Source organism: Somniosus microcephalus, chromosome 34 (assembly GCF_052327205.1).
Source record: "Somniosus microcephalus isolate GS21.2 chromosome 34, FLI_Smic_1.0, whole genome shotgun sequence".
Taxonomy (NCBI): Eukaryota; Metazoa; Chordata; class Chondrichthyes; order Squaliformes; family Somniosidae; genus Somniosus; species Somniosus microcephalus.
In genome coordinates this window covers 8971786-8995563 of record NC_141020.1, presented here as the reverse complement: position 1 = coordinate 8995563, position 23778 = coordinate 8971786, and the positions used below count along the sequence as shown (strand labels likewise).

General features: G+C 46.9%; 1 protein-coding gene across 4 annotated transcripts in view; it reads left to right on the top strand.

Annotated features, from left to right (window-relative positions):
• The window catches only part of LOC147096735 (echinoderm microtubule-associated protein-like 1), a 109690-nt gene that overhangs the window by 62536 nt on the left and 23376 nt on the right, over nucleotides 1-23778 (top strand). For all 4 annotated transcript variants that reach the window (XM_085973345.1, XM_085973343.1, XM_085973347.1 and 1 more), the window contains 10 exons: nucleotides 1614-1748; nucleotides 3238-3337; nucleotides 7742-7896; nucleotides 11278-11403; nucleotides 13099-13230; nucleotides 14494-14561; nucleotides 15404-15492; nucleotides 20184-20281; nucleotides 21922-22009; nucleotides 23035-23127. In XM_085973345.1, coding sequence (XP_085829471.1) covers nucleotides 1614-1748; nucleotides 3238-3337; nucleotides 7742-7896; nucleotides 11278-11403; nucleotides 13099-13230; nucleotides 14494-14561; nucleotides 15404-15492; nucleotides 20184-20281; nucleotides 21922-22009; nucleotides 23035-23127 — 1084 coding nt within the window. The remainder of the gene's footprint in view (nucleotides 1-1613; nucleotides 1749-3237; nucleotides 3338-7741; nucleotides 7897-11277; nucleotides 11404-13098; nucleotides 13231-14493; nucleotides 14562-15403; nucleotides 15493-20183; nucleotides 20282-21921; nucleotides 22010-23034; nucleotides 23128-23778) is intronic.

Sequence of the window (23778 nt, the reverse complement as noted above, 5' to 3'; positions counted from 1 at the left end):
GGAAGGATATACTTGCATTGGAGGCAGTGCAGAGAAGGTTCACGAGGTTGATTTCTGGGATGAAGGGGTTAACATATGACAAAGTTGAGCAGGTTGGGCCTATACTCATTGGAGTTTAGAAGAATGAGAGGTGATCTTATTGAAACATATAAGATTCTGAGGGGGCTTGACCGGGTGGATGCAGAGAGGATGTTTCCCCTCGTGGGGGAATCTAGAACTTGGGGGCGTAGTTTCAGAATAAGGAGTCGCCCATTTAAGACGGAGATGAGGAGGAATTTCTTCTGAGGGTCGTGAATCTGTGGAATTCTCTGCCCCAGAGAGCTGTGGAGGCGGAGTCACTGAATATATTCAAGGCTGAGATTGACAGACATTTAACTACAAGGGAGTCGAGGGGTGTGGGGAGAGAGCGGGAAAGTGTGTTCAGGCCAAGATTGGATCAGCCATGATCTTATTGAATGGCGGAGCAGGCTCAAGGGGCTGATTGGCCGACTCCAGTTTCTTATTTATTGCTAACTCCTGGGGAGGCCAAAAAAAAGGCCAATTTCAGGAAAAAGTGGGAAATTCCTACTCTGCTCCCACAGGTAGTGGAGGAGCAAGTTCCAGGGAACCATGGTTGCCCATGAGTTTCCTCAGTAACGCAAACATGCTGTGACTGTCTGTCTGGTTTTAAAGCAATACATCTCCTCTGTGGCACGTGCAGGAGCATTAAGCCCCTCGAGTCTGTTCCGCCATTCAATGAGATAGTGGCTGATCTGTATCCCAATTCCATCCACCTACCTTAATACCCTTGGCTAGCAAAAATCTATTGATCTCCAATTTTAAATTATTGTGGGAGCAAGTTCCACGCTTCTACCACCCTTTGCACGAAGAAGTGCTTGCTAACTTCTCTCGTGAATGACATGTGCCAGTGTACACAAGCATGTGGTGCAAACTGGTTACAGTCATAGTCATAACGGCATAGGAGGTCATTCGGCCTTTCGAATCCATGCCGGCTCTCTGTAGAGCAATCCAGTCAGTCCCATTCCCCCGCTCTGTCCCCGTAGCCCCGCAAGTTCATTTCCCTCAAGTGCCTATCCAGTCTCCCCTTGAAAACATTGAGTGTCTCCGCTTCCGCCACTTCCGTCGGCAGCGAGTTCCAGGTCCTCTCCACTCGCTGCCTAAAGTTTTTCCTCACATCCCCCCCCTGTATCTCTTGCCCAAAACCTCAAATTTGTAACCCCTAGTCCTTGTACCATCAACTAGTGGGAACTGCCTTTCCCCGTCTAGCCTATCCAAACCCATCATAATCTTGTACACCTCTATCAAATCACCCCTCAACCTCCTTTGCTCTAATGAAAACAAGTCCAGCTTCTCCAACCTGTCCTTGTAGCAAAGATCCCCCCCATCCCTGGAACCATTCTGGTAAATCTCCTCTGCACCCTCTCAAGGGCCTTCACATCCTTCCTAAAGTGTAGTGACCAGTATTTTGGTTTCGGGTGCAGACACAGATTCTCGGTTAGTCACGATACAGTGGGCACAAGGTGAGGAGAGGGCATTAAGTGAGTTTCTCTGTGACTCAGTCCTTGTGTCGGGGTGCCTCTCTAACCGCTGTTTGTCTCCCCTTTTTTTTGCAGTGTTCCAACGAGTCTGTGCTGGCAGCAAGTTTCCACCCAACTGAAGCCAATCTCCTCATCACGTGTGGCAAATCCCATCTTTGCTTCTGGACAATGGAAGGCAACACTCTCTCCAAGAAGCAGGGCATTTATGAGGTGAAATGCATTGCTTTTCCAGATTGGGTTGGCAGGGGGAGAGAGGAGGGCTGAGGGGGGGGAGGGAAATGATGGAAGAGCCTCTGTTACGCTCTTCACAGATTTTGTCAAATGGATCGGGACGGGTTCCACTGAAGCTCTTGCAGGTGCAACGTGCCTGCCCGCTCACGTAAATGGCCCCCATCTCTGGGATTTGGGATATGGTCTCTGACTTGGGCATAGGGCAGGGGGTGGGGGGGTGGCTCTGCTCTGCCACACTTGGGCTGAGCTCCTCCCCTTCAGGAATTTGGGGGCTCACGGAAGCTGATATCAAGCAGTTTACACAAGTAAAAGGTGTGGGAGGGGGAAGAGCCTGAAGTGTAACCTCATGTAAGGATGTTCTTGAATAAAGCATAACCTGTGTACCTCCCTATGATCCCAAAGGATGATCGATTGTGTACGAGCCATTATGCCCTCTTGCCTTAAGCCAAGATAATACATCATACAGGAACGGAAGAGAAGGAAATTGAAGCATTGGAGAGGGTGCAGAGGAGATTCCCCAGGATGTTACCTGGGCTGGAGCGCTTCAGCTATGAAGAGAGACTGGACAGGCTGGGGTTGTTTTCCTTAGAGCAGAGAAGGCTGAGGGGGGGACCTGATTGAGGTGTACAAAATTATGAGGGGTGTAGATAGAAAGGAACTTTTCCCCTTAGTAGAGGGGTCAATAACCAGGGGGCATAGTTTCAAGGTAAGGGACAGGAGGTTTAGAGGGGATTTGAGGAGAAACTTTTTCACCCAGAGGGTGGTTGGAATCTGGAACTCACTGCCTGAAAGGGTGGTAGAGGCAGGAACCCTCACAACATTCAAGAAGCATTTAGATGAGCACTTGAAACGCCATAGCATACAAGGCTACGGACCAAGTGCTGGAAAATGGGATTAGAATAGACAGGGCTTGATGGCCGGTGCGGACACGATGGGCCGAAGGGCCTCTTTCTGTGCTGTATAACTCTATGAAAGGGACGAGAGATGCACGCCGAGGGGTCCGGGGGGATGTGAGGTACGTGTACAGATGCCTCCCTGCTCAGTTAATGTCGCTGAGCCTTCCCTCCCAGGGAGTTGGAAAGCTTAGAGTTTATAAGTTAATATTTTCTTGGATAAGTAATTAATTTCTCGCACAGGGGCTGGCTGGTGCTGAGGTCACATTCCATGATTGATTGTCCTCAGTTGCCATGTCCATGGCTGTCCTAGTTTTAACCACACTGTGTAGTGTTAAAGTTTCCGCGATCTGGAATGCGCTGCCTGAAAGGAAGGTGGAAGCGGTTTCAATAGCACCTTTCAAAGGGAATTGGATAAATACTAGAAGGGGAAAATTGCAGGGCTGTGTAAAGGGCAGGGGGAGTGGGGCTAATTGGAGAGCTCTTTCAAAGAGCCGGCACAGACACGATGGGCCGAGTGGCCTCCTTCTGTGCTGGATGACTTTAATTTTTTATTTTTTTTAAATGTTTTTCAGAAACAAGAAAAACCCAAATACGTTCTATGTTTGACTTTCTCTGAGAACGGGGATGTAATCACTGGTGACTCCAGCGGAAATCTGATCATCTGGGGAAAAGGTGAGGGAGTTGCTCGTAACCAGTTCTGCAATCGTTACCCTTCATAGGCCCGCTTTCTCACCTGAAATTTGTCAAATGCACTAGAAATCGAAAGAAAGGACTTGCATTTATACAGCGCCTTTCAGGACGTCCCAAAGCGCTTTACAGCCAATGAAGTTTAACGTCTCATCCGAAAGACGGCACCTCTGACCGTGCAGCACTCCTCTAATTCTGCCCTCTTGAGCATCCCTGATTATAATCGCTCCACCATTGGTGGCCGTGCCTTCTGTTGCCTGGGCCCTAAGCTCTGGAATTCCCTGCCTAAACCCCTCTGCTTCTCTACCTCTCCTTTTAAGACGCACCTTAAAACCGACCTCTTTGACCAAGCTTTTGGTCACCTGCCCTAATTTCTCCTTATGTGGCTCAGTGTCAATTTTTTTGTCTTATAATAGTCCTGTGAAGCGCCTTGGGATGTTTTACTATGTTAAAGGTGCTATATAAATAGTTGTTGCTGCTGCACTGGGAGTGTCAGTCTAGATTTTGTGCTCAAGTCTCTGGAGTGGGACTCTAACCTATGACCTTCTGACTCCGAAGAGCGCGCTGACACCTGAAATTCGTACTACTTGAAGCAAAGCTGCACTGCCGGTTTTTAATGTAATGGCCATCAATTTAGCATCTGAGAGCAGTGATATTTGGGCTGTAAACCTTTTATTATTCTGAAGAGACATACTCAAAGTGCAAGTGGGCTACCGTGGCTAAAAGGGTTATATTATGAGGACCGGTTACATAGACTAGGCTTGTAGTCCCTTGATTTATAGAAGATTAAAGGCTGATCTGATTGTGAGGTGTTTAAGATGATTAAAGGATTTGATCAGATACCGAGAGAGAAACTATTTGGGCGAGTCCAGAACGAGGGCGTATATTTTTAAAATTAGAGCCAGGCCATTCAATCGTGATACAGTATAACAACAGAAAATGCTGGAAACACTCAGCAGGTCAGGCAGCATCGGTGGAGAGAGAAACAGAGTTAAGGTTTCAGTTCTGTGACCCTTTGTCAGAACTGGAAAAAGTTAGGGATGTAACCGGTTTTAAGCAGGGGCAGAGGCAGGGAAAGGGGGTGGAAAGAACAAAAGGGACGGTCTGTGTTAGGATGGACGGCAGGAGCGATTAAATGTTGCAAATGGGGAGGGCAGAATCATCAACAGCTACCGCCTGAAAAAATAGGGGCCGAGGTTATGGCCTGAAATTGTTGAACTCGATGTTGAGTCCAGAAGGCTGTAAAGTGCCTAATCGAAAGATGAGGTGCTGCTCCTCGAGTTTACGTTGAGCTTCATTGGAACAGTGTAAGAGGACGGTGAGGTCAGAGTGGGAGTGGAGCGGAGAATTAAAGTGACAGGTGACCGGAAGCTCGGGGTCACCCTTACGGACAGAACGGAGGTGTTCCGCAACGCGGTCACCCAATCTGCGTTTGGTCTCCCCAATGTAGAGGAGACCGCACCGTGAGCAGTGAATACAGTATACCTGTACTACATTGCAAGAAGTACAAGTAAATCGCTGTTTCACCTGGAAGGGGTGTTTGGGCCCCTGGACAGTGGGAAGGGGGGAGGTAAAAGGGTAGGTGTTGCATCTCCTGCGCTTGCACAGGAAGGAGCCGTGGGAAGGGGTGTTGGGGGTGATAGAGGTGTGGACCAGGGTGTCACAGAGGGAGCGGTCCCTTTGGAATGCTGGGAGGGGAGGATGTATTTGGTGGTGGGATCACGTTGGAGGTGGCGGCAATGGCGGAGGATGGTCCGTTGAATGTGGAGGCTGGTGAGGTGAAAGGTGAAGATAAGGGGAACCCTATTGTGGTTCTGGGAAGAAGGGGTGAGAGCAGAAGTGCGGGAAATGGAACGGACACGGTCGAGGACCATGCCAATCACGGTAGAGGGGAATCCTCCGTTGAGGTAAAAAAGACATGTCAGAAGCACTGGTATGGAAGGTGGCATCGTCGGCACAGATGCAGCAAAGACTGAGAAACTGGGAGAATGGAATAGAGTCCTTGCAGGAAGCGGGGTGGGAGGAAGTGTAGTCCAGGTAGCTGTGGGAGTCAGTGGGCTAGTAGTGGATGTTTGTCGATAGCCTAATCGCCAGAAATGGAGACAAAAGTCAAGGAAGGGAAGGGAAGAGTTGGAGATGGTCTATGTGAAGGTGAGGGAAGGGTGGAAATTGGAAGTGAATTAAATTTTCTAATTCCGGGCAAGAGCAGGAAATGGTACCAATTCAGTTATCAATGTACCGGGAAAAAGAGGTGAGGGAGGGGACCTGCGTGGAACTGGAACAAAGAATGCTCCACATATCCCACGAAAAGGCAGGCATAGCTCGGGCCCATGCGGGTTCCCATAGCAACATCTTTAATTTGGAGGAAGTGAGGCATGATGTCAGGAAGCAGTACTTGACACACAGAGTAGTGGAAATCTGGAGCGCGCTCTCCTACAAAACTCTGGATCAACTGAGAATTTTAAAACTGATATTTGTTTGGTAAGGGTCTTCAGGACCAAGGTGAGTAAATGGAGTTGAGATACAGACCAGCAATGATCTAACTGAATGGTGGAACACTGAATTAGGGGGGTGGGGACCCACAAATGGTCTTTTCTCTAGAAAAGAGAAGACAGGCGACCTGACAGAGGTCTTTATAATGATGAAGAGGTTTGATAGGGTAGATGTAGAGAAGATGTTTCCACTTGTGGAGTCCAATCACTAATAAATCCAATAGGGAATTCAGGAGAAACTTCTTTACCCAGAGAGTGGTGAGAATGTGGAACTCGCTACCACAGGGAGTGGTTGAGGCGAATAGTATCGATACATTTAAGGGGAAGCTAGATAAGTACACGAGGGTGAAAGGACTAGAAGGATATGATGATGGAGTGAGAGGAGATTTGTGTGGAGCCTAAACACAGGCACAGACCAGTTGGGCCGACTAGCCTGTTTCTGTGCTGTAAAATTCTATATAAATGGCTCGAGGGGCTGAATGGCCTACTCCTCTTCCTACGTTTCTGTCCACAAGTGCCGCATTTGTGCTGTGCTGCATTCTTGCCAGGAGATGGAGTTCGGACAGTTCACCGAACACAAGCACTGATCGGTGGAGAATGTCAGTACTGCAAGAGCACAAAACTGAACTACATCCCCTCTGTCCTCCTCTTAAAACTGATAACTAGTTTAGATCCTGCTGAATAAAAGTCTCTCCCTCTCTCCTCCTATAAGAGGCTCCTTAAAACCTCCCTCTCTGACCAAGCTTTTGGTCACCTGTCCTAATATCTCATGTGGCTCGGTGTAATTTTATTTGGTAACACTCCTGTAAAGTGCCATGGAATGTTTCACTACGTTAAAGGCGCTGTATAAATGCAGCTTATTGTTGAAGTAAACTTGGATTTATTGCCATTCTTAAATTGGGGTTGCATAATTTCAAACTGACAATAACTTTTTAATGAAAGAATTGTAAGATCCGTAATTTATATTTAACTTGTCCGTGACTATAACAGACCGCTCCTGGTACGGGTATATTGTGTATAACAAATTTATTAAGCACTTTGCATCCAGTACAACGAAGTAATACTTAACGAGATGATAGTCGCAATCTGTTCCTCGGAACCCCAGCAGCGTGCTCGCCGGCACTTTCTCTTCAGTCTTGCTGTGTTCTGTTGACTGAAGTTTTCTCTTCCTCTGGTTTCGTGCTGCCTCCAGTGTTCAATAGCTGTTCATTTATACCTTTTTTCCTCCCCTGTGCCCTACGTGGCCTTCATTTACCTGTCTGGTATCTGTTATTTCAGTCACCCTCTCGCTCCTCATACCAAGCTATCCTTACCTGAGAACAGCCTTCGCAATAAGTTCTCACAGAAGTCTTTTTGCTTCCTAATCCGCTCATTGTTTAGCCGGTTCTGCAATTTTTGAGAAATAGGGAGTGGTGACGGTCTCCAGCCCACTATCTTCTTTTGCAGTGTTGCTGAATTCCTTGGTTCCCCCAACAGACCATTTTACAGAATTACATCAAGTTGGCATCATTTACCATCAGCTTTGCTTCTCCGCCTCGTCTTTTTAACTAAGGTTCTACATATTGTAACAGAGGTTTGATGCTTCTAACATACATTATATATCATAGTAATCTTAAGAAAGGCATTACATTTAAAATATTATAAAATACAGAAGCTCTATTCTACAGAATGTTTCTCTAGCTTTGCACATGGAAGAAAATCTACCCTTCTGTTTCCATGTAGTGATGCATCTCGCTTTGAGGATATAGTTCGACGTTCTCTCAATTGTTGTTCTGTTACTATCTAGTCTGCCCACTTTTCGAAATCCATTATCCCAGATTTCTGACCTGCTACGAGAAGATTTTTTTTTTTCCTCTGGTATGTAAATCTCTTCTGTGGTTATTTTGTATTTTTGTAGGAACAAACCGGATCAGCTCTGCGGTTCAGGGGGCTCACGAAGGGGGCATATTCAGCCTCTGCATGCTGAACGATGGCACGCTGGTGTCGGGTGGAGGGAAGGACCGCAAGGTCATCCTCTGGGACAGGCAGCACCACAAACTTCAGGAAACAGAGGTGAAGAGAAAATTGGGTTCAACCTTGCAGCCTTGGCTAACCGATAGTGGACGTGAGATTTTTCTAAGTATGGGATTACGATGCACCAAGCACTGTTGCCTATGGCTCCTCGTGGCTTGATCTTGCCCCATAATGCGAGGTCAGTTTTAATCCATGTTCTTGTAGCGCTTCTGGCATCTACAATGCTGGAAAAACCCACGGGGATTGCAGCTGGATTGTCTGACACGGCGCTCATTGGCACTGAGTAAAGAAACAAAAGACTTGCATTTCTATAGCGCCTTTCTGGACCTCCAAGTCACACACCATCCTGACTTGGAAATATATCGGCCGTTCCTTCATCGTCGCTGGGTCAAAATCCTTGAACTCCCTCCCTAACAGCACTGTGGGAGCACCTTCACCACACGGGACTGCAGCGGTTCAAGGTGGCGGCTCACCACCACCTAGATGAGCACTTGAAACGTCAGAGCATACAAGGCTACGGACCAAGTGTTGGAAAATGGGATTAGAATAGATAGGGCTTGATGGCCGGCGCGGACACGATGGGCCGAAGGGCCTCTTTCTGTGCTGTATAACTCTGACTCTATTCAAGGGCGACTAGGGATGGGCAATAAATGCTGGCCTTGCCAGCGACGCCCACATCCCCATGAACGAATATTAAAAAAAAAAAAGCCAATTTGCGCACAGCACGCTCCCACAAATAGCAATGTGATAATGACCAGATCATCTGTTTTAGTGATGTTGGTTGAGGGATAAATATTGGCCCCAGGACACGGGGGAGAACTCCCCCCCCCTGCTCTTCAAAATAGTGCCGTGGGATCTTTTACACCCACCTGACGGCAGACAGGGCCTCGGTTTAACATCTGAAATGGAGCACTTCTGAAGGTGCAGTGTTTCCTCAGCACTGCACTGGAGTGTTGGCCTTGATTTTATGCTCCAGTCTCTGGAGTGGGACTCGAACCCACGAGTTGTCTGACTAGAGGCGAGAGTGCTACCACGCTGTGTCTGCCTCGGCGTCTGATCTGAGCTCTGGTGCCTAAAGTGTTTCAGGTGCCAACACTTCCATTATCTACTCTTTTAAAAAGATTTGTGGATGAGCTGCACCATTAACTGGTTGGACACTGAGCTGGATAAGAACCTGGTCAATGTGAAGCATTACAAGTCGATTGGAAAAAATATGGGGCATAAACATACAATGAATTACATTAAGCTAGCACAGGAGATTTGGAAATGGGCCTGGGATAATAGTAATCTTGTTGCTTTCATTGGCTGGAAAGTGTGGCAAAGTAATTAAATTTGCTAATGGCATACTGGGATACACGAGCACAGTACAAGTCTACAGAGGTTCTAAGAGTTTAGATCATCTACATCCAGGTACCAGCACTGATGTTATACAGTGGAATAGCAGCTCTGTCTTTAAGTTTGTATAAATTCCTTTACTTAATACTTTTTAATGGTGGTATTAACCAGTTTTTAAAATAAGTGGGTTAATGCCTCTGTTAAAATAGCAGGGGGAGGAATTCCATACAGATGTTGGGATGCTGATCTCCCATGCCATAGTTTCAGGGCGACAAGTTTTGCCGAACTCTTCACACACACAAAAAAAATATTGTCAGAAAGGGTACGGAAGAGGAGCAGGGCTGCTTCCAAGTGTAAAGGGGTGTACTGGAACCGGAATATTGCACAAGCTTAAGTGCTAAGCGAGAAGGAAAGGCAACTAAATGAAGGAGGATCCTCATATATATTAAATGATGGATAGGGTAAAGTGTCACTGGGTCACACTCTCGCCTCGGAGTCAGAAGGTTGTGGATTCAAGTCCCACTCCAGAGACTTGAGCACAAAAATCTAGGCTGACCCTCCCAGTGCAGTGCTGAGGGAGTGCTGCACTGTCGGAGGTGCCATCTTTCGGATGAGACATTAAACCGAGGCCCCCGTCTGCTCTCTCAGGTGGACGTAAAAAATCCCACGGGCCACTATTTGAAGAGGAGCAGGGGAGTTCTCCCCGGTGTCCTGGGGCCAATATTTATCCCTCACTCAACATCACTAAAAACAGATGATCCGGTCATTATCACATTGCTGTTTGTGGGAGCTTGCTGTGCGCAAATTGGCTGCCACGTTTCCTACATTACAACAGTGACTACACTTCAAAAAGTACTTCATTGGCTGCACTTTGGGACGTCCTGAGGTCGTGAAAGGCGCTATAGAAATACAAGTCCTCTTTTAAATCCCGAGTAAATCTGGGGAAAAAGGACATAAATTAGTGAAAAGTAAACATACAATAGATTCATGAAGGGAAAAAATAACTCTCAACTGTTTTGGATAATAAGTCAAGCAAAATAATAAAGGCAATGCATTGGAGTTATACAAAATTGGGTGTTATACTTGAAGAGTTATTATGGCGCATTCCGGTCTCCCAGAGGGGAGGCTGAGTTTCCAGGGAGCCTCGGTCGAAGATAGGGCTACAGCTTCCATTCTCTGACCTGTGCCCCCTGCATGGTCCACACAGCAAGGTGCTGACCTGCTTAGTTGCTGTGCATTCAGACCATTTTCACTTGTGGGGGGGAAGGAAGAGTCATGCTTTCTTCCCTTCTGTGAGCATGTGTCATTCATTCAGCATTATGGCTGACAACCAGAATTGTGCTTGTAGAGTACCGTTGATGAATACCCTCATCGCACCACTCCCATCACGTAGACTGTGGATGTGTCAATGCGCTGTTCCCCTTCCAATCTCTTTCTGAACTACACCCCTCCTGAAGCCAAAGGACTGATTCTCTGGTTGAGTCCCTGTGATCCCGGCACCATGTTCTACTTTCTTCAGTAAGATCAGACGGTGTTGGCAAAAACGCAGCAGGTTTGTCCGATTTCTGGAAAGCGAAGACAGGCTAAGCTTCTGTGTGGAAGACCTTAAGAACATAAGAAATAGGAGCAGGAATAGGCCACTTGGCCCCTCGAGCCTGCTCCGCCATTCAACAAGATCATGGCTGATCTTGGGCCCGCTCCCCATAACCCTTCACTCCCTTATCTTGCAAAAATCTGTCTATCTCCACCTTAAATGTATTTAATGACCCAGCCTCCACGGCTCTCTGGGGCAGAGAATTCCACAGATTTATGACCCTCTGAGAGAAGAAATTCCTCCTCATCTCGGTTCTAAAAGGGCGACCCTTTATTCTGAAACTGTGCCCCCGAGTTCTAGATTTCCCCACGAGGGGAAACATCCTCTCTGCATCTACCTTGCCAAGCCCCCCTCAGTATCTTATGTTTCAATAAGATCACTGCTCATTCTTCTAAATTAGAATGAGTATAGGCCCAACCTGCTCAACCTTTCTTCATAAGCCTTGCATCAGAACTATTTTCTGGTTTGACATTATTTTTTTAAAATTACAGATCCCAGAGGCGTTTGGCCCAGTTCGAACAATTGCAGAAGGAAAAGGCGATTGTTTGTTCATTGGCACAACAAGGAACAGCATCCTCCAAGGCACGCTGGGTGGAGGATACTGCCCTATCGTACAAGTAAGGAATCACATGGATAGCAACAGTGAAATAAATGTTTCCCCCCTTCGCTTTGGGCGCCATCAAATTGCCCCTTTGGGGAAAGACCTCAACAGCAGTTCACGTTTCTATAGCACTCCTCGTGCATAGACAGATGCTTCAGGTGGACAATGAGCAAACATTGGGAGGGAGGGAGCCAGGGTTGAGAAGGTTTGGGTGGAATATAATTGAAGACTGGGGTCTTTCAGTGCTTCTGAAGGAGAGGCAACAAGGTTAGGGCAGATGAGCAAAAGCTTGGTCAGAGAGGGAGGTTTTAAGGAACGTCTTAAAGGAGGAAAGCGAGGTTTAGGAAAGGAATTCCAGAGCTTGGGGCCTCAGCAGCTGAAGGCACGGCCGCTAATGGTGGAGCGATTAAAATCGGAGATGCTCAAGAGGCCGGAATTAGAGGAGCGCAGAGATCTGAGGGTTGTGGGCCTAGAGGAGATTAGAGATGAGGAGGGGTGAGGCCATGGAGGAATTTGGGGGAGGAAAAACTGAGAATTTTAAAATCGAGGCGTTGCTTTAACCGGGAGCCAATGTAGGCCAGCGAGCGCAGGGACGATGGGTGAACGGGACTCGGTGCGAGTCAGGACTCTGGCAGCAGAGCTTTGGAGCAGCACAAGTTTACAGAGGATAGAACGTGGGAGGCCGGCCAGGAGTGCGTTGGAATAGTCCAGTCTAGAGGTAACCAAGGCAGGTGGAATGGTACGCGAGGAATGGAGGATGCACATGTGGCTGGGGGAAGTCAGAGGTATAGTGACTCCTATAGAAGGCAAGTAGTCCATCAGCTCCGATGGACAGGCCACATCGTCCGCATGCCTGATGCGAGACTCCCAAAGCAAGCGCTCTACTCGGAACTCCGACACGGCAAGAGAGCCCCAGGTGGGCGGAGGAAACGCTTCAAGGACACCCTTAAAGCCTCCTTGAAAAAGTGCAACATCCCCACCGACACCTGGGAATCCCTGGCCCAAGACCGCACAAAGTGGAGGAGAATCATTCGGGAAGGCGCCGAACACCTCGAGTCTCTTCGCCGGGAGCAAGCGGGAAGCGCAGGCAGCGCAAGGAGTGCATGTCAACCCAAGCATCCCACCCACCCGCCCCTTCAACCACCGTCTGCCTCACCTGTGACAGAGACTGTAGGTCCCCACATTGGACTCATCAGTCACCTGAGAACTCATATTTTTAATGTGGGAGCAAGTCATCCTCGGTTCCGAGGGACTGCTGAAGTAGCTTTACAGGTAGCACTTGATCCATGTGATCTGCTGGACTGGTTTTGAGCACCTGAAGAGGCCGGAGAGGAATTTTCCAACTGTTTTTTCCCTCCCATTATTGATCCTGGGTTTTTCTCATTTTTTGCGCCTCCCGAGAGATTGCATGTCTGCGGGGGAGGGAGGGTTAGGAAGTGTCTAGGTCATCATGATCCTGCCATCCTGAGTGTGGGGCAGGTTTGATGGACCAGCTGGTCTTTTCCTGCCCATCAGTTTTGTATGTTGGGTGGAGAGAGGCAAGACCGCGCACTAAATCTAGAGGAAATCTTCTCCCTTTCTGTTAAATTGGCTGCTCTTCTCCTGTTCTAGGCCAGAGGCTGTCCGGAGAGTGTTGCGTGCGGACAGATTTAGGCGCATATGCTGCATTTGGATGATTTCTAGTCATGATGCTTTGTTCCTTTCTGCGTAGGGTCATACAGATGAGCTGTGGGGTCTTGCTGCTCACCCCAGTGAGGACAAGTTTGTGACGTGTGGACAGGACAAGATGGTTCACTACTGGGATCCCGCGTCACACCAGCCTGTTTGGAGCAAGACTCTTGACGTAAGTCAGTGGGGAAAGCAAGCACGATATCTTTGCTGCTTAAACAAAATGAAGATGTGCATTGCTTAGTAGCTGGTTACAAGGTGCTTTTATAGTGCAGCTGGTGCCCGGGACTCTTGTCATTTAGCAAGTGGTAGCACCCTCTCGCCTCTGAGTCACAAGGTCGTGGGTTCGCGTCCCACTCCAGAAACGTGAACATGTAATCCAGGCTGACGCTCCCAGTGCAGTGCTGAGGGAGCGCTGCACTGTCTGAGGTGCCGTCTTTCGGATGAGATGTTAAACCGAGGCCCCGCCTGCTGTCTCGGGTGGATGTAAAAGATCCCATGACACTATTTTGAAGAAGAGCAGGGTGGGGGGGAATTCTCCCCGGTGCCCTTCAACCAACACCACTAAAACATTATTTACATCGGTCATATCACGTTGCTGTTTGTGGGAGCTTGCTGTGTGCAAAATTGGCTGCTGCATTTCCCGCATTACAACAGTGACTGCACTTAAAGTACTTAATTGGCTGTAGAGAACTTTGGGACGTCCTGAGATTGTGAAAGGTTCTATTTGAATGCAAGTCTTTTTTTTTTTCCCCCTCTCTTCCACTTTGACTTCATTAGACCTGCAGACATGGTGGGTCCATAATTGTGCTGTCTGGTTCAGAGAGTTGGTTTCAGTGAAGTAAACGCTAGGAGTGGGCCCTTTAATTTACACTGTATATAATTATTGCACCTCTGCCTTACACAATGGAGCACAATCCAGTAAGGACACAACTGAGAGAAACTCAATACCAACATATGGAGGTTGCCCCCACTAAAGAGAAACCGGCAGTGTAACAGAAAGAAAGACTTGCGCCTTTCATGACCACCGGACGTCTCAAAGCACTTTACAGCCAATGAAGTACTGTTTGAAGTGTAGTCACTGTTGTAATGTGGGAAACACGACAGCCAATTTTGTGCACAGCAAGCTCCCACAAACCGCAATGTGCTAATGACCAGATAATCTGTTGGTTGAAGGATAAATATTGGCCAGGACAACAGGGGAGAACTCCCCCTGCTCCTCTTCGAAATAATGGCCGTGGGATCTTTTACATCCAGCTGAGAACAGACGGGGCCTCGATTTAACGTCTCATCAGAAAGACGGCACCTCCGACAGTGCCTTCACAGCACCACAGTGCTTGCTTTTTGTAAGGTACTATCTTTGTTCTGTCAGCTGATTTAAGAAGCTAATAGGTTAGTTTTTTGTCGGTTTACTTTTCCTTTTTTTTCCCCCTGCCAGGATCTAGCTCAATCGGTTGGTTTTCATCCCAGTGGATCTGTTATAGCTGTCGGAACACAAGCGGCAAGGTAAGGCAAAGTAGAAACGGCTGTGCTCCTGGGGGAAATGCTAAATACAAGCAAGGTGTTTAATCATAAGGAGGCAGTTAAAAACTGGCAAGAAAATCATGCTGAGCTGCAGTTGTGTATCTCAATTATAACGTGGCACAAGTAGAGGCTTGAGATGTGTTCTGTCTGCTAGGAAACGGCGAGTAATATGAGGAAATCTGAAAGAAAATGAGGGAGAACATTAAAAAAAAATCAAAGTTTAAAGTAAAATTTCCAAAGCACCGCACTTGCTGCAAATTGATAAATAAGGCCTATTGCTCCCCCAATGGCTGTTAAATGCCCTGCCCAAATTAGAATGGAACCACACCGATTTAGGAAGTGGTTAAGTTTGATCTGAGGTGTGTGCTGCTGTTCGCTGGGATGGCAGCGTACCTGCAGTTTACTAGTAGGGTGGGGACTCCAATTGGTCTCAGTGTCCACGAGATAGGGAGCAAGAAATATTAACTCTGGTTCCCACTCCGGCTTGCTGTCGACTGATCCCTAAAGGAAAGTGCATGTACATGGGACACTGAATGAGGGTAATATTGGGTTTGACTGTGATGTCCCTCTATGTATGAATAAGCTGCCAGCATTCACTATTTCTGCTTACGTGAGAAGAATGGTTCTTGGGCGAGGGAGGCTCTGTGTACTCCAGCAGCTTAAGTTAGAAGAGAAGGGGGTGTAAAATGATGAAGTGATACTCTATTGTATGTGCCATTTGTATCCTTAGCAATGCCTTCCTTGGAGCAGATTGCAGGGAAGAATGCTTCTGCTCTCTCTCCCTTTAATAAACGGTGACTCTTTCTGTTTCTTGTCTCTGGCAGGTGGATGGTTTTTGATGCAGAGACTAAGGATCCCATCACCGTGCACACAGATGGGAACGAGAAGCTCTCGGTCATGCGCTATTCACCAGGTATACAAAGCCTCTCATACACACAAGTTATCGAACTGTGGTTGACCAGCCTACTTGGCGTAGGAGCCGATAGTGTACCAGCAAAGATATGCAGCTGGAGTCCTTTTGCCGACCGATATCCGATTTGATGAGTACTGTTCCCTTTCACCCTCCATAAAACATTATCTTCCTATCCGCTTAGATCGAGCCAGGACTCCAATTTGATAGTTGACATTCTAGAACAGTTAGCAATGGAAAGGATCCAGGGAGACTTTATGGATCAAGAATGTATTTTTGTTTGTCTTAAGGTCCCATCCTGTGCTACTAAAGCTTCCCATCCTGCACTACTAAAGTTATGGACTTGCTGTCCTTCTGTCACACACATGTTGCATCAACCTACATATCCAATGGACAGCATTGCCATTAGACGCCATGTAGAGGACCTAAGCCTATCAGTCGTTAAAGTAAAGCTTTGTGCGGTAATGGTGATCTGCCAGGAGAACACTTGGCATTCTAGAACTTTATCAATTTACAAAGCGTGTTAGAAACTTTAAAACCTTCTTAGTGCACTATTTCAATCCAGTATCTGAAGTCTAAAGTTTGGACAGTGTCAGCTGTGTCCCAGTGGGCAGCACCCTCGCCTCTGAGTCAGAAGGTTGTGGGTTCAAGTCCCACTCCAGGGACTTGAGCACAAAAAGCTAGGCCGACACTGCCAGTACTGAGGGAGTGCTGCACTGTCAGAGGTGCCGTCTTTCGGATGAGACGTTAAACCGAGACCCCATCTGCGCTCAGGTGGACGTAAAAATCCCATGGCACTATTTCGAAGAAGAGCAGGGGAGTTATCCCCGGTGTCCTGGGGCCAATATTTCTCCCTCAACCAACATAACATAAAACAGATGATCCGGTTATTATCACATTGCTGTTTGTGGGAGCTTGCTGTGCGCAAATTGGCTGCCGTGTTTCCCACATTACAACAGTGACTACACTTTAAGTACTTCATTGACTGTACAGCGCTTTGGGACGTCCTGTGGAAGGCGCTAGGTAAATGCAAGTCTATCTTTAAAGCTTCCCTGTATCTTTCATAAGAACTTCTTGTACAATTAGATCATTTAAGTGCACTGATTTGTTATGTTAGCCGTTTTATGCACAGAGGGGTCCTAGAAAAAACAGCCCGAGATGAGTGACATATTAATGTGCTTTTAGTGAGTGCTGGTTGAGGGGCGAATGTTGACTAGGAAAGTGGGCAAAGTCTTTGCTCTTCATATCGTACCATTTGCCATCCTACTGGACTACTAGAACTGGCCATAAGAACATAAGAACGTAAGAAATAGGAGCAGGAGTAGGCCAATCGGCCCCTCGAGCCTGCTCCGCCATTCAATAAGATCATGGCTGATCTGATCCTAACCGCCAATCTACTATCACAGAACCATCTCCTGAATCTAACAGAATTAGACACACGAAATAGGAGCAGGATCAGGCTACACGGCCCCTGGGCCCGCTCCACTACCCACAGGGCCATGTCCGATCCGAACCTAGACTCATGTCCAAATTCCTGCCCGCTCCCCGTAACCCTTAATTCCCTTTACTTCTAGGAAACTGTCTATAAGAACATGGTTTAGCGCCTCTCCTGAAGGACCACCCCTCCAACAATGCAGCACTCCCTCAGTGCTGCACTGCCGTGTCCACTTGCACCTACTGCGTCTGCCCTCTATTTCAGACATTTGGCCACAAGGGGGTCTTCAGATGACCAGCAGCTCTTTTTGAGAGGGAAGCAAAACCAGAGAGGTGATTCTGTGGGTAAGTACCAATCCTCATAGGTACTTACCCATACAGTTCCTCCCTGACCTTGTGTAATTTTTCTTCAGCGGCTATTTTCCCCCAAAACTGGTTTCCTCTGAAGATCCCTGTTTTTATTTATTTTTTTAAATCAATTTGAGGGAGTCTGTTCTGTGGAGCAAGTTTGGATGACGTCAGCCAGGAGAGCCCCTTCAGCAAGTCTCTTCCACGAAGTTATGATGTAAATTTTCTGGTCTCATAAAAGCAGTCTTATTTCATACTGGGGCTTGTAAGATTAGGATCACAGGCCACGCACAGATTACCCAAAGGGTTTTAGGAGTTGCAAGGCAGTTTTAAAGCATAATCAGATATTGCATATGGTTTAAGCTGAGTATAATAGACATACAACCCGTGACAGTAGGAACCGATCTACGACTCCCAAATCAGGATGCCACAATTGGACGGACGGGGAGGCAGTACGGTGGTTTCAATTTAGGTGGATTGCTGCAGCGGTCACTTCCGTTGGGTCATCCCTCGAGCTGTTGGAGGTGTTAGGCCGTCGGCCACCTCCAGAGGCTAAACCTTGACCAAGGTGTAAGGCTGTAGCCATCTCTGGGAAGCCTTCGCCCCGACTGCCTGATTTCCCCCCTCGGTCGTCTATATTTATAGTTATTTCGGTGGGCTGGTATTCACCTGGTGTCAATCATTGGATCCCCCATCCTATTGTCCAATTGTGAAGCGGGAAGGCATCCCTCGCTGTCCCTTTCTGCATGGCTGACGAGGCCTCCCTCTTACTTTCTGAGGAATGTTTTGTTATGTTTCTTTAAGGACATTTTATGACTTTTCGGCTCCATTTTTGTCTCTTATCCCACCACCTTGTGTTTTGCATTTTACGATTCCTTTATCACTTCTATTTGTCTTTTGATGCTTGCTATTCGGCCTCGCTAGCATTTCTGCTATCTGTTCCCGGCTGCATGTTGTCGGTCTCTGTTCTAAGAATTAAAACGCTTCTTTGATCTCGCTCTCATAAATTTTAGCAAATAATCAAGATTGTGTGTAATGGGCGAGCGGTGAATTCAGGGTCCAGTGGTGCACAGTGTAATAAAGTTTGAAGTAAAACGGAGAAACGTGACCATGCTGGTTTTTAAAATTCTCATCCTTACTTTCAAATCCCTCCACGGCCTTGCCCCTCCCTATCTCTGTATCCTCCTCCAGCCCCTACAACCACCCTCGGATCTTGGTGCTCCTCCAATTCTGGCCTCTTACACATCCCTGATTTGTAATCGCCCCACCATTGGCAGCCGTGTCTTCAGCTGCTTGGGCCCCAAGCTCTGGAATTCCCTCCCTTCAACCTCTCTCCTTTTTAAGACGTTTGTTAAAACCTACCTCTTTGACCAAGCTTTTGCAGCTGTCAATATCTCTGTGTGGCTCTGTCAGATTTTGTTTCATTACACAGCTGCAAAGTGCCTTGGATGTTTTACTACATTAAAGGCACTATATAAATGTAAGTTGTTTGTGGAACAGATACCCCATAAGGGATTCTCTTCAGTTTTTGTGACTGGAAGGCTGTTTCCAGTGGGATTCCGCAGGGCTCAGTACTGGGTCCTTTGCTTTTTGTGGTGTATACATCAATGATTTGGACTTGAACGTAGGAAGTATGATTAAGAAGTTTGAAGATGATACAAAAATTGGCCGTGTGGTTGATAATGAAGAAGAAAGCTGTAGACTGCAGGAAGATATCAGTGGACTGGTCTGGTGGGCAGAACAGTGGCAAATGGAATTCAATCCGGAGAAGTGTGAGGTAATGCATTTGGGGAGGGCTAACAAGGCAAGGGAATACACTATAAATGGTAGGACACTGACGGGTGCAGAGGATCAGAGGGACCTTGGAGTGCATGTCCACAGATCCCTGAAGGTAGCAGGACAGGTAGATAAGTCGGTTAAGAAGGCATACGGGATACTTGCCTTTATTAGCCAAGGCATAGAATATTAGAGCAGGGAGGTTATGCTTGAACTGAATAAAACACTAGTTAGGCCACAGCTAGAATACTGAGTGCAGTTCTGGTCACCACATTACAGGAAGGATGTGATTGCACTAGAGGGGGTGCAGAGGAAATTTACACGGATGTTGCCTGGGCTGGGGAATTTTAGCTATGAGGAAGGATTGGATAGGCTGGGGTTGTTTTCTTTGGCACAGAGGAGGCTGAGGGGAGATTTAATTGAGGGGCCTAGATAGAGTGGATAGGAAGGACCTATTTCCCTTAACAGAGGTCAATAACCAGGGGGCAGAGATTTAAAGTAATTGGCAGAAGGATTAGAGGAGAGTTGAGGAGAAATGTTTTCACCCAGAGGGTGGTGGGGGTCTGGAACTCGCTGTCTGAAAGGGTGGTCGAGGCAGAAACCCTCATCACATTTAAAAAGTACCTGGATATGCACTTGAAGTGCCGTAACCTACAGGGCTACGGACCAAGAGCTGGAAAGTGGGCTTAGGCTGGAGAGCTCTTTGTCGGCCGGCACGGACACGATGGGCCGAATGGCCTCCTCCTGTACCGTAAATTTCTATGATTCAGCTTCAAACTTCTCCTTGCCCCAAAACATTTGAATGCATTTTAGTAGAAATCACATGTAAGGTTTTCACTCTTACTACTTTGTTCTGATAATACTTGAGTACTTCTGGCTTGAAGTTGCACAGAATAATGTTTGTAACCAAGACATTTGTATGAAATTTCTCTCCGATTCTTTAATGAAGGCCCATTTCAAGTAAAGGAATTGAAAACTTTCCTTATTAACATCCTATGGTGTGATTGCAAACCATTGAATTGTGCTGTAACATTCAGTTTGTGAAAGGGAATGACCATTGCGCCCTTGGCCGCTTGACGTTGACCATTTAATCAGACCACGAAGACCCTCATTGACTCTTTCATTCTTCCCCACAGATGGCAATTTCCTGGCTATTGGATCACACGACAACTATGTTTACATCTATGGAGTGGCGGAGAACGGCCGGAAGTACAATCGAGTAGGGAGATGTTCGGTAAGTAAAAAAAATCTGCCCAGTGCCTTGAGCCCTGATCGGCGCATTATAAAGCCTCCGCGTAATCTCTGTAGACACTGTTCTGGCTTTGTATCTGAACATTCGCTTGCTTCTTAATATCCTGAACGTGACGAGTTTAGAAGTGTCGCGGTTACAGCACCGAAGAAAGCCATTTGGCTCATCGTGCCTCTGCTGTCGCTACCTCTTCAACTACAGCTATCTCCTCTTTCCCTGTATCCTTTTTATTATATATTTTCTTTTCAAATACTTAGCCAATTCCATTGTAAAATTATGGGGTAGAGTTTTGCCTTGGGCGCAATCGGCGATGAGGACACAAATTGCGTTTTTAGTTTTGATTTTTTTCCTCGTGTTTCGGCTCAAATGCATTTGCATATTGCCAATCGCAAAGTCCGCCAGGAACCAGCGCAATCGGGCAGCGTTCTAAAATGTAATTAAAAAAAAATGTTTTGCTTTTTAAAATATGTTCCTTGATGATGTGTTTGAGTGGTAACTTGGAGCAGTTTTGATTTAATACAGCTGAATATGGGTTTCTCTCAAAAAAAAAAAAAGCATTGTTAATCACCGTGTCAATCCAGTGCCCGAGAGTAACCCGATTTTAAATGACTTTTTTTAAACAATGTACAGAACAATTTGCTAGTTATATTGGGGCACAGTAATCAGTAATTTTGTTTTTTTTAAATTACATTCAAAAGCTTTTAAAACGTGTCCTTGCGCCCAAACGAATCAGCTTAATTTTTAGAGCCGCCTCAAAGGCCCGCAAATGAGCGCAATTAGCAGAAACTCCCGATGGTGATTGATTCATCCTAGCGGGCGGGAGCACTTTTGAGGGCGGGGCCGACTTCCAGAGCAAAGTTTTAAAAAAAAACTAACGAGATCGTGGAAACTCGCGTCGCGCTGAACATAATTCGTGCTTAAAATTCCGCTGTCTTTTCGTGCGTGTTACGCCTATTTCGGGGGAACTGCACTGAAAAATCCAGGGCGACCTAGCCCTATGTTTATAGTCGCTGACTTAATGGCTACCTGAGGTAAAGCAGTCAATGTTTTAAAAGCCCTCGTGTGGGGAGGGATGTCTTCCAACTTCCTTCCACACTTTCCTTGGGATCTGCCTGAATGCTACAGGGATGAGCTTCATTGGGTCAAGTGCCCCTTTTCTCATCCTTGACTGTTGCATTATGAGTCGAAGTGACTACAGCACCACTGCCAGAGTTACAAGAAGGTGCGGACGTGGCCGGGGTTCCATTGTTTGGATGTGGAGAGGGAGTTTCTCGGTGCAGCGTGCTGATGCTCCACCACACTGGGCCCTTGGAGGACTGGGGCGCAGGTCAACACTCGAGATGGGGCTTCTGGTCTTGGCCGCGTGCCACCTCCTTCTACCTTTCCCAGAGAGGGAGGAATGAAGAGAGACCAGTCACCCCGGGCATCTCGTGCACCGACTGATTATAGAGCAGCGTGGCCAGACGCCTGTGGGCAGGTCTATAGCCTGCAAGCGAGTGAGACAAGCATGAAGGGGGAGGTGGGAAGTGGACAAAATGATAGAGGCAGTTGGGTTTTCTAAAGGGGTAGGATGGGAAAATTAGACATTTAAAAAAAGCTGAATGAAGACTTTTATTCTGATATAGGGCCACTCAAGCTTTATAACGCACCTGGACTGGTCAACTGATAGCCGCTACATAGTCACTAACTCTGGAGACTATGAAGCCCTCTACTGTGAGTACAGATAGTTTGTAACGCTGTTCAACTCCTCTTTGTGAAGACTTTCCCATGTATGTCTGTACTGGTTTTTCTCAGAGGGTGGCCGTGTTGGGAGTGGGACTTTTACCATTGTAACTTTTCGATCTTGTTGATGGCAACAGCACTAAACACTTTGGAACTGCTTTTAGTATACCATTTATAAATGCTGTCCATGCCACCTAGGAACTGGCACAAAATCATTTGGCTTGCAGTGCTTCGAGCTGTTGGAAACGTTGGTTTATCCAGCACCGACGGGACCGAGCTGTTGCCGATCTATCAAAACTGCCGGACATACCAGCGTTAATGTTGAAGCATACGGAGATTTGCAATTCCGTATTTGGTAACAAACACTGTTGCTTAGCAACAGCTTCTAAACAGTCGGCCGTACCTTGGAAGCGTCTCTGAAGCTGTTGCTAAGCTACAGAGAGACTTTGCAGAGCCTGACTGTTGGAAAAAAAAAGCCACGAGAAGACGGAAAAAAAAAAGCCATGAGAAGACAAAAAACCTAACAAAGCGGCTCCTGATTTCTGCCGGTAGATCGAGGTTTCTGGACATACAACCTCTGGATAAACCAAAGTTTCCTGTATTGGCTTCATTCAGGTGGTAATGCTCTCGCCTCTGGGTTTGGAAGGCTGCGTGTTTGAGCCCCACGCCACGATTTGAGCATATAATCTAGGTTGAAACCCCCAGTGCAATATTGAGGGAGAGCTGGAGGTGCCATTCTTTAGACGAGCTCTTAAACCAAAAGTCCTTGTCGGTTCAGGGAGATGCTAATACTGACACGGGAACACGGAAGAGTTGGTAAGTCTGGGGAAAATGGGTTGAAGGGCCTCTTGTGATGCAGTCTTGTCCGCGTCTGTCTAAGCAAGATTCAAATCTTGGCCTACGGCGAACAGACAATATTCTGACTGTGATATCCAGTTTTGTATCTCTCTCTTTCCCCATCATGTCCCTTCTCCCAAGATTTGTGCTTCTAACTGAAATCTGTTTTCCTCCACTAGGGACTCCTAACTGTAAACAGGTGACGAGTGCAGATGTGGTGCGGGATTTGGAGTGGGCTTCCTCTACCTGTGTGCTCTCGTTCCAGGTGTTCGGTGAGTAGAAAGCAGGAGCTGGATTCTGTAATTCATGACTACAATCCGTCAGAGCAAAGATGCAAAGCCGTTAATTTCGGGTGTTTTTCACTGTGGCGTTATTGTGGAAACTGTTCAAAGCTGGGTCCCTAGCTTGAACATCTGCCTCTTGTGGGTGTTGCGTTCCTGAGGTAGTGAATAACCTTGTGGTTGCTTATTCTTAATGGTTACCATGTAAGAATGTTCACAGAATCTTTTCATTAAGCTTTCCCAGGACGGGTATTATGTTATCCTGAAATTGTTGGATGTAGAATTATAAATCTTGTTACAATTTTTTTTGGTTTTCAAAAGTTCAGGTAGAGTTCAAGTCCTACTCTGCTGAGCTGGAGGGAAATAAATTGGGGAAAGGGATGCCCAAGGCAGATTGGTCTGATTAAAACCTGAAAGAGTAAGTTTTTTGGGGGGAATCCTTCTGTCCTCCCTTCCCCCAATTGCGAGATGGTAGGAGATTTATTTTGAATTCATGGTGGATGAATTGCTCTGCTCGCTACATGTAGCGCTATCAAAAAATGTATTCACGAAGACCTCTCTCTCTGGCTGGTATTCCTAATTTAATCCTGGGCATAAAGTGGAATTCTTATTCTTCCCCCCCGCCCCCACCATTTTAGTGGT